A 10,916-nucleotide genomic window follows, 5' to 3' on the forward strand; every position below is an offset into this window, starting at 1 on the left:
GCATCTCCCGCTACCATATTTAGAGGTCCCAGTGGGATCATTCGGCATATCCTCTCAATACAGTGCGTACGGTGTCATGCTGCTACCTTTCAAATGTCACACATTCAATCCCTCAGAATAGGAGCTAGGCAGCCAAACCAAGTCTTCCACCAAATGTAAACATCTCCTGGATGGCAGACTTTTGAACAGACATTTTTTTCTTCTGCAGCGACATCAGAAGACATCCCCAACAAGACAGAGGACCTGCGGTCAGAGTGCAGCTCGGACTTTGGGGGGAAGGACTCTGTTACCAGTCCAGATGGGGAGGAGTCATCCCACGGTAGGAGAGCGGGAAGAGTCACCTCAACCCTGGCCTGGCTGTGCCATCACTACACTGTCATCAGCAAGACCTATCAATCCCTGTCTGCTCTACAGCTGAGCTGCCACAACCTCTCCACTACACTAGAATGCTGCTGACCCTGTTGGAGTCTTTCTGCTATGTTTCCATATAAGATGTTTAGACCATATTGCTCAAATACAAAGCGTAGGTACATGATGATGATGACTCTCTTGGTATAATACGAAGCACAGAATAGCCCATGCGTTTTTCAATGACATGACCAATTATAGCAGAAAGTGGCTCTCTGTTTTAGTGTATGAATGTCATTCATAATTCTCTATTTCCCTTGTTGTTTCAGGAGCACATCACAGTTTGGCCTCTCCGCCCTCTCAGGCTGACTCCTTACTGGCCATGTTTGATCCCCTCTCCTCCGGCGAAGGTAATTTCTGCTTCCACAATGCTCTGGGGTCTTTGCTGTGTCGAGTGTCCAATCAAACCCGGAAATGAGCATCATTAAGTCGTGTCTAATGGCGTGGGCTCACAGAACAGCTTGAGCTCTGAGAAATGAACCAAAAGACTCTCGCCCCAATTACTGGACAAAACATTAGTGCAATAAAAATGTCTACTGCGTGGGAATGTCATTTCAATTAGCTAATTTGGTGTATAATATTTCCATTGTAGTTTGCTCTTTGTTCTCTCTTCTCTTGGTAAATTGTGGCCCTGTCTTGCTCAGTGTTGTTGTGAGTGGAGGAGGAGATGGCTGGAGAGGGAGGGGAGCTGTGGCAGGGCTGTGTGTCTGTGGCAAGGTGAAGGGATGACAGGTTGAGAGACCTCACCCCAGGCACTTTGGCTCAGTCCCCTTGTCCCACTGTGCTCATGGCACCAGGCTGCCATTGGAAGCTTTTCAGGAGAGACATTCTACCCTTGGAACAGGTGGCCTACCCACACCTAGGGCTTGTCTCCCACCAACCTCTCTAGCACTGTCTCTTACTTCCTAATTGTATTGCTGTTCTTTTGTTTCTGGGTAATTGAGAGTGTGATACACCCCTATGTATTAAGCTGTATAACCAAACTAAGCCATGTTTTTTTCCCCCCCACAGATTCCTCCACTGGTACCATCGTGAGGCCCAAGGTGCATTACGCCAGGCCCCTTCATCCTCCCCCTGACCCTCCAATCCCAGAGACCTGTGCCCTGGGACAAGATCCCCGCTACTCCCTGTTCACGCCCCACTGCCTGGCCCAAGCCGAGCTGGAGCACACCAAGCAGCGCCACTCCTACACAGACAGGCTGGTACGCAGCCGCAGCTCTGACATTGTGTGCCCAGGCCGCCGACCCACCAGCGACCCGGGCCTGAACCGCAGGGCTGCAGCCGAAGAGCGGGACCATGTCGGGGCCTTCCTTATGGGGCCGTTCTCGTCTCCTAGCAAGGACTCCCTGAAAGGAGAGGTGAGAGCTGCTGGTCATCGTTGCTTGTGTCGTGCGTCAGTCCTGTATGCTGCTATCCATGCCTAGTTTTAGACCTGCTCTATAGCATTAGTCTAAGTATGAACTCTACTGTAAGCCTTTCTTTCCTGTCCTACCGTACAGTATGTCACTATGAATTCTAAAACATACTTGAATGTCTGTTTTCCCAAAGGTTGAGGAGAGAAAGGACAGTGATGAGGAAAAGTCTGATCGCAACAGACCGTGGTGGAAGAAACGCTTTCAGTCAGCCATTCCCAAAGGTAAAGAATCACTTCAACTACTCTCTTCCCCCACTATGTCATTTTGGCATGCTGTCTGTTGCAAGAAATGTTTTTAGTGGGTTGAAAATTGTTACAATTCGTTAGAGAATTGCATGGTTCCTATGTATTGTACATTATTTTAACTCTTTCACGATCTTCTCTTAATCACATCTGTTGCAGAAAATTGAGTGTTTAAGACCTGTACAGTTTGTAACGCGAGAAAGGGAGTGATGATGCATGATCTCTCCACTTCAAATACTGTTTGTTGTTATTGAAAGTTACACCAGACATGTCTTTTCTCACGTCTCACTTGCGCTAGATTTATTTTTAGTTTGAAACTAATCATTCTTGTGAGGGGCTTGAGCAGGTGTAGATTGTGCGGTGGTAGCACTCCTGTCATCCCAAGCCTAATGGTCATTACATAGACCTCGCTGTCATCACCGCGTATAGATTACACATCTCTTGTTGCAGTTAAACTCCAAAACCATTTCTCATGGAAGTGTCAGGGAAATAATGAGCTGTGCCTACAAGAGATGACTGCGTATTACTCTTTTAGATAATGATGTTCCTTTAGTGAACATTAAAGTTGTATTAATAAAGCCAGATCTGCAAAGAGAAGTGTAAACCTGTGAAGTCCACATAAAGGCCCTTCTGTTGGCCTGGCCTTGCTGCTGCTGTGAATACCATGGTGATGTGTAGCCCCTCACAGAGTGGCAGCCAGGCAGACTGAGTGCGTGAAAGGCCAACCTTGTCTGTTGTGTTCCTCACACAGTGCTGTATTGGACGGCTGAGAGTGAAGTCCCAGGTAACACGTCCCGACACTGTAACTGTCACCATTGAGCTAGCGGCTCTGAAGCCAGTGGCTGAGTTCTGTAGGTCATGAGGCTTGTAGACGTGGCCCTTTGTAATAAAGCTGTGATGTGACATGGTGCCACCTGAGTTGATGTCTCTGGCTCAGCATTCATGCATTTGTTTTGGTTGTCTCCATTTTTCTTTTTGCACTGTACTGTTTGCGATACAACATTGTGAGCCAATGTTAGTGGAGCGCACAGAATGGCAACCCATTTAGTCTAATCATTGCTAGTCCTCTCCACATTCTCTCCCTTTAAATATCAGTCCTGTAGGATACATCTGTTATTTGGACACATCCTGTTTGTCTAGTTGACACGTTATTAGGATGAGCCTCACCTGCTTATTTGTACAAATATATACACTTACTGTATATATTGATATTTTATCAGGTGTATATATCTATGATCTTATTTCTCCATTGCGGTCTGGCAGTCGTATTATTTCAGCCATGTTGGTTTTATTTACCACTCTTTTCCTTTGCTATTTTCACTCAGTGAAAAGATGGATAAATCTCCTTCGTTTTGTTCAGTGATATGATGCTATGCTACGGTATGCATCTCTCCTCTGCATTGTTAGTCAGAAAACACCTTGTATAAACACATGCTGTCATGAAGCACTGCTGTGTGAAGTGAGTCATGATGGGACTGTGGTCCAGAGACGGTGAGAGCATAGCCGCACTTCTCCTAGCTCACTCATTATGCCCTCTCCACAGCTCCGATAGCAGCCTTACGGAAAAGGGACAAGCAGGAGAAAGACAATATGGGCCATGAACGTGTCCCACAAGGTCTGTCCTCATTTACTGTCGTTGCACTCAGATATTGTTGAATCACGGGGAAAGGAATTGGGCATGTTTCCCATGGTGGGTTTAATCCTGATGTGTGTGTCTGTGCCTGTGGTGTCTCCTGTGTGTGTCAGATGACCCTCTGTCCAGGAACTCCCAGGCCCAGGCAGCAGAAGACATCCTTGACAAGTACAGGAACATCAAGAGGACCAGTCCCAGTGAAGGAGCCACTGCTGCAGCCTACGACGCCACAGGTCAGTGTCTTTCTCGCTCAGCTACACCCACTCACACACGCACGTTAAATGAATTTGAGCGTGTGAATGTGTTGTACACAGAGTTGTGTGGAGAGGAGTGTGTGCACAACTCCCCCAGAGACGAAGCTCTGCAGAACATGTCCACAGACGACCTGCCAGACTCAGCCAGCCAGACAGCCCAGCAACACGACTCCAACAAGTTCTCATTCAGGTCAGTCAATGCTCACCAACTCACAGGAATCACACAGCTAGGATTTTGATAATAGTAATAATAAGATCTTTGTTTATGCATCAGATTTCATGCGATGCTTAATTAGCCAGAAGTGCTTCAGGGGCAAAAGACTGAGTGATAAGACTGTCAAATCAAATCTACATTTGGCTATTTTTTTACTCATATTTTGCAGTGATGCAAAGAAGAAGTTGAGACTGGCCTTGTGTTCAGCAGAGTCTGTGGCATTCCCTCTCATGGCTCCTGCCACCACGCGCAATGGGCTGCCTGACCACACAGACTTTGAAGGTACCAGACCAGCTACTGTAAAAAATCACTGATAATCTGTTGTGCACATTCTATCATCGCTGTCCATATTATATCTGGCCACATTCATTCCTGTAAGTAAGCCATCCCACTACACGTTTACCATCAGGGCACGGCCACACACAACAGAAAGTGAAATCCTTTGAAATGATTACATTTGAAATCCATAAGACACCATCTCTGTAGTCATCAGTCACATCCACATGTCAGGGGGGAGCAGGGCAGGCCCTCCTCCCAGTGAGGGGCCTGCGTATCTGACCCACCGCCGTCTCCTTCCCAGACAACGAGATCGTGTGCTTCCTGAAGGTCCAGCTGGCGGAGGCCATCAACCTGCAGGATAAGAACCAGATGGCCCAGATCCAGGAGACCACGCGCTGCGTCAGCCGCTTCGACGCACGCACCTGCAAGAAGCTGCTGGCTGCCATTGCTGAGGATTACAGGTAACTGGAGGAAGACAGACATGCTGCCGAAGGACCAGCACTGCACATTCACCTATTCTACTGCAAGGACGTAGTTCTGTGGCATAGTTGGTTGTGTTTTGTTTGAAATACCTGTGTGCATGTCTATTTGAAAGGCTAAAATAAACATTTTGGTAGACTGTCAATGAATGTTGAGTGTACTGTCTTATTTCACTGGTATCATCTCAGATCAACATCATTTTGTCACTGAACTGTGTTCGTTGTACCCTCCGGTAGGAAGCGGGCACCCTACATAGCGTATCTGACGCGGTGTCGGCAGGGCCTGCAGACATCCCATGCCCACCTGGAGAGGCTGCTGCAGAGGGTGCTGAGGGACAAGGAGGTGGCTAACCGCTACTTCACCACAGTCTGTGTTCGCCTCCTACTGGAACACATGGAGGCTAAGTCCCTGGACTTCATCAAAGGTCTCTGCTGCTTATTACTGACACACTCACTGATATTGTAACCATGAATCTACTGATGTTGTCTCTGCTAGTTGATTGTTCTCTGAATGGCCATAGAGTGGAATTCAAAATACAGACACTGATATTCAACCTAACTACCTGCACCACACTGCAGTGCGTCAATCTGTAACCTCTCTAAAATACTGTATCTCAGGTTCCTCCCCCAGCCTTCCAGGTGTGCATAGTGCTCAGTATCTGTCTCTGCCCCCCCCCCCCCCCCCCAGCCTTCCAGGGGTGCACAGCGTCAGACGACAAGACGGCGGCGGTGGAGGACTTCCTGCGCTACCTGTACGGCGCCATGGCCCATGATGCCATCTGGCAGTACGCCAGCGAGGATCAGCTGCAGGATGCCCAGATGGCCATTGAGCGCAGCGTCATGAACCGCATCTTCAAGCTGGCCTTCTACCCCAACCAGGACGGGGACATCCTGAGAGACCAGTGAGTAATGGTGACCGCCGCCACCTCACCTCAGTCACACAGCCCCAGCCTCGGTGTGACTGCTACCCCTGACGCTATCAAATGACCCAGAATCCTCTCCTCTGATGCTACTCTAGCAGCAGTGTCTTTGACATATTTGAATAACCAATACCCTGTATTGGTATGTTATGTGTTTATCTTAGGCTACTGTATCTATTGCTCTCTACAGCCATGTTTTCCCCCTCTAGGCTTCTTCAGGAACACATAGCACGTCTCTCAAAAGTGGTGACGGCGAATCACAAAGCTCTTCAAATCCCAGAGGTAATGCCCCACAGATTTGTATCCCCTAACTGTCCTTCAAAGTCTAAGATGTTTTGTGTTGATGTTTTGGAGCTCTACAGATTTGACATGCTGAATGCTTTTCCCTGTGTGGCTCCAGGTGTATGCGAGGGAGGCTCCCTGGCCGTCTGCCCAGTCAGAGATCCGGACCATCAGTGCCTACAAGACCCCTCGGGACAAAGTGCAGTGTATTTTACGCATGTGTTCCACCATCATGAATCTTCTGAGTCTGGCCAACGAGGACTCTGTCCCCGGAGCTGACGATTTTGTCCCTGTGCTCGTCTTTGTCCTGATAAAGGTGAGCATCCATCGCAAACTGATATCAAGTTACTCTGAGATGTTTACAACGTCATATTCACTTTAGATAATGAAAATTGATACCTCATTAAATACCTTCTCTTTAATTTCACAAACATGGTTATTAAAATGATAGGCTTTGCTAGAAGTATGACCCTAGTCTCCCTAAAATGCAGAGGGTTAAACTGAATCCTTAGCAGACTTTCTGACAATTCTTTCTCACCTAGACGACTGTATAGTAAATGTGTAGTAGCATAAAGATCTTGCTATATGATAACTTGTATGGACATATTTACATACGGCATGTATTATACATGGCGGACGTGTGGCTCTCTCTGTGGTTAATGTGAGCCCCCTCCCTCCAGGCAAACCCGCCTTGCCTGCTGTCCACTATTCAGTACATCAATAATTTCTACGCCAGCCGGCTGAGTGGGGAGGAGTGCTATTGGTGGATGCAGTTCACCGCGGCAGTGGAATTCATTAAGACCATTGACGATCGCAAGTGAAGCAGAACAGCCACCTGTATGGGCAGACCGTGGTGAAGGAGACGGGACTTGGAGACTTCCCAACCAACTGCTCCCTCTCTCTGCTCCCCACAGCCACCAGGACCCAGGCCCACACCCTGTCTGCTGTCTGTTTGTATAGCTGTACATAGAGTCAGAGACTGAGAGTATATATGATTATTAAGTGGGCAAAATCCAGGTTTTACAGTGGTGAAAAAGGCCTTGGAAAAATTGAAAAATGGCAGATGTTAACTTTGAACATAAACTAATTTGATTTTTTTCCCCTTTCATCTCTTGGGTCTTCTTAGTCATGGTGTGGTGTGGGGGGTCTGTATCTGAAGTGTTCTATCTTAAGTTATGATTCTGATGTTAAATTGACTGATAAAAGCTTCTAATCAGATGAAAGGGGACCATGTTTCCTTCCCTCACCTTTCACTTCAAGAAGGTGAGGGAAGTTTTTCCTTGTTAAATTGTGCAGTCTTTCCCCTGAAATACTTATGCTCTTCAGATGTATCGTATCCTGGGGATCACAAAACTCAATAGATACTGAGTATTAGTGACTCAAGTACATTATAAGATCAATCCATAATAGTAATGCTAATGTTTCTATTTTTAACGCTAGCACATTGATAATAGGGAATCTTTTTTCATCAAATGTAGTCATTTCAGTTCATCCTTTCCTAAGTACTTATTTTTATGTGGCAATTTTGACACGGGCCAACACATTTATATATGAAATAAAATGTATGTATTTATTTCATTCTATTTAATGCTTTTAAACAACAACAACAAAAAAAATATATATAGTGTTAGGAGGACAAGGAGCAGCGTTGTCCTTGGACTGAAAAGCCCCCAGGATGAGATATCAGTAGCACTGCTTATTTGGAAATGCTGAAAATTTGTGCCTTGAGGGGCGTTTTGTGTAAGTCTATTCGTTTTCTATATATTCTTGAGAATGAGGGTTCTGCTCTTTGTTTTCTGTAAACGATTGGCATTACTCTCCCATCCCATTATCACCAATGAGCCCCACAGCCTCTTTAAGAAACCTCTGTCCAACCTCTATGCTGGGAGTGACCTCTGAGGAGGACAGGCAGTGCGTGGAACACCGCTGGTTGTTTCAGTTAATTCCCTTTGCACTCATTTCCTTCCCATTACCGTTATGTCCTTGAATATCCAAGATTCTACCTCAGTTAGAACCAATGAACCCGCCATTTATTTTTGGGCACACGTCTTTAACGTTGGTTGGATAGAAAGAATAATGGAACAGGTATTCACTGTTCAAGGGGCTTCTATAGCATCATCTTCCCCTGCTACAATGAAGCATAGTAGTATGTAATATTTATATTTTAACCGGGTCAAAGTAACCATTGGTATTCAAGGTAGTAAAGCATTTCCAAACGAACAAAGTTTGGTATTTCTGTAGTTGAATGCATGTATGTTTCAGCATAGAGCAGACAGGCTAGTGATTGGATTAGCTCTACCTCACATGATCAAGAAAGGGACTCTTCATGCGTCTGCGCGCGTGGATTATTTTATTTCTTTTACCATTTTAGAGTAGGGATATTCCAGTTTCATAATTTTCTTCCACTTACAGACATGTTTCTGCTCTGCCTGTTCTGTGTCAGGGGCTCCCGAGTGGCACAGTGGTTTAAGGCACTGCATCTCAGTGCTAGAGACCCTGGTTCAATTCCAGGCTGTATCACATCCGGCCGTGATTGGGAGTCCCATAGGGCGGCGCACAATTGGCCTAGCGTCGTTAGGGTGTGGCCGGGGTAGGCTGTCATTGTAAATAAGAACTTGTTCTTAACTGACATGCCTAGTTAAATAAAGGTTAAAAAAAAGATGAAAAAGAAATTAAAAAATAAACGGTTTCAAAATCACTTGCAGCCAAAGTCATCAAAACTCAAACTCCTGTTCTGTTTTCATTGCAGCTACAAAAGGATCACACTATGTATTGTGCCAAGTGTTTTGTCTTATTTGATGTGTTAAATGACTGCTTTCATATCACATGAATAGACAGCACAACAAAAAGAACAAACAGTCAGAACACTGACATGTTACTGACCGTTGGAAAAGGGCTGTGATGGGCGTGAGAGGTTTGTACGTTGAATGTGTGAGGTTGGTCTGTTAAACGAGTGCGTCTGGTCTCTCTCCTCTTGCACTGTCTTATAGGATGGTCTTCTTACTGTAGCTACAGTACTACTCCACGAGCAGTAAATCCTTGCTGGTAAAAAATCTATATAATACTTCTATTTTCCATCTCAGGCCAGGTATGAAAGGGTTGAGAATTGAGGCTTGGTTTTCTTTTGAGACTTTGACCCTGATGTCATTTATTTTTCAAAGTTCAGAGCTAAATCACTCCGATTATTTGTACGAGGTTAGTGACGCTTGAGCCCTACATTCTACAAGCAGAACATTTGACATGTTTTCTACTTCTCTGCTCTTTAGTAATGAGTCGCACCTCGTTTGAACTAATGCCTCTGACATTAAAATACAGTAATTGAGATAATTATATGGGTAGTTTAGCTAGGTCTTACTGTTAGTCATAAGGACACACACATTTATAAGAAATCTCAAAAGTTGGGATATAGTGTTTTCTCCCCATTTCCGGACTTCTGTTCCTGGTTTTTGAGGAATGTGTGTACAGCATCTACTGTTTTTAAATACACCTCTGCTAAATGGATACTGCTGTCTAACATGTTTGAAAACACACCCATGTACTATGTCACCAAATGCAGATGGACTGTATCTATAAGTGTTTGTGGTGTCACTTTAGAGGTACTGTACAGACCAAATGTTAAACAATCTGGACTTGACTAGTGTTTCAATGTTCCCTTATACATATCAGTGACTCTTTTTTTAATAGCTAAATAAAACTACAACCAGCCTTAGTGTCTGACCTGAGTGATACTGTTCATACACAGTGACAGAATACCTCTTATTGTGAAGTTAAGGTACACATCCTAACGTTGAATTCTGTACTATAGCCTGATTTTAGCATTGATTGTATGCAAACAAGTAGACAGTTGGTGGACGAAGAGACACTTGCCTATGAAATCTGGTCTTCAAAGCTTTACAATCCTCCCTGTGCTCTGGTCCCGGTACAGAGTAGGCAGAATAATACATTTGACATTTGTAAGCTTGCACAATTATGACATATGCAGAGGGGTAGGTGATCTGTCTTTAATGTGATTAATGTATTTATATAATTCTTTAAAACTATTAAACAGTCATTTTTCTGTGACTCAGTATCCTGTTATTTGTTTGCATGCAAGTATAGTGTGTGAAGGCTCTCTAATGGAGGGATGTTGTAGTCTCATTCTTCTGTTTCATATCATTCTGTGGGAGATGTACTGTAGCTTTGAAATACAGATTTATCTTCAGAGAAATTCTGACGTTCAGGCTGCACAATAGATGGTACATGTTGACCGTATTTTTGCATGGAACATAATTGTTGGAGAGGGCAACAGAGCAAGATCATCCTATCTCGGCAGCGCCACATATAGCAACCTCTAACCAGACATTTAATTACTGCTGACAAGTGTACGGCAGATTTGTAATTGGAGATTTCCCTCATCTAAAAGCTCCACTCACTTCACCCATATCCTTCTCTAATAGTAATCTTTCTTACAAAAAAAAGTCCTCGGAGTGGCTTGCATCTCCTGATATATCTCAATTGTTAATTTAAATTCATTTTCTGTGCAGTTAATTAGTTGGATTAATTAACCAATGGCAAAATTGGCCTGTTTTAGAGTTTGGATCTTTTTGTTTGTGATACATGGTTGATAATGAGGTCTTTGTTTCCCCAATCACTGCTTGCCCATGATCCCATTGTGATCATATCCTGCATTACACAGCTCTGGCTGTATGGGCAACAGCTACATTTCATTATATACTATATTTTTGTTTAAGTTTGATGCAAAAGATGCTTGCTGTTTTATTGTTTGAGGGATGAAGTGGAGAAAATGTGGA

The 10,916-nt window shown here is 44.6% G+C and overlaps 1 protein-coding gene across 8 annotated transcripts in view; it reads left to right on the plus strand.

Annotated features, from left to right (window-relative positions):
* LOC106585543 (GTPase-activating protein and VPS9 domain-containing protein 1) overlaps positions 1 to 10,188 on the plus strand; it is a 30,078-nt gene extending 19,890 nt beyond the window's left edge. For 6 of the 8 annotated variants that reach the window (XM_045707159.2, XM_045707158.2, XM_045707163.2 and 3 more), the window contains 13 exons: positions 209 to 319; positions 678 to 758; positions 1,420 to 1,766; positions 1,957 to 2,044; positions 3,609 to 3,680; positions 3,812 to 4,142; positions 4,336 to 4,448; positions 4,747 to 4,906; positions 5,162 to 5,349; positions 5,613 to 5,826; positions 6,054 to 6,126; positions 6,245 to 6,442; positions 6,807 to 10,188. In XM_045707159.2, coding sequence (XP_045563115.1) covers positions 209 to 319; positions 678 to 758; positions 1,420 to 1,766; positions 1,957 to 2,044; positions 3,609 to 3,680; positions 3,812 to 4,142; positions 4,336 to 4,448; positions 4,747 to 4,906; positions 5,162 to 5,349; positions 5,613 to 5,826; positions 6,054 to 6,126; positions 6,245 to 6,442; positions 6,807 to 6,947 — 2,117 coding nt within the window. In that variant the 3' untranslated portion in view covers positions 6,948 to 10,188. The remainder of the gene's footprint in view (positions 1 to 208; positions 320 to 677; positions 759 to 1,419; positions 1,767 to 1,956; positions 2,045 to 3,608; positions 3,681 to 3,811; positions 4,143 to 4,335; positions 4,449 to 4,746; positions 4,907 to 5,161; positions 5,350 to 5,612; positions 5,827 to 6,053; positions 6,127 to 6,244; positions 6,443 to 6,806) is intronic. The other 2 variants (XM_045707165.2, XM_045707166.2) reach the window with 1 other exon arrangement.
* The last annotated feature ends 728 nt before the right edge of the window (positions 10,189 to 10,916 follow it).

This window comes from Salmo salar, chromosome 24, assembly GCF_965601325.2.
Source record: "Salmo salar chromosome 24, fSalSal1, whole genome shotgun sequence".
NCBI lineage: Eukaryota > Metazoa > Chordata > Actinopteri > Salmoniformes > Salmonidae > Salmo > Salmo salar.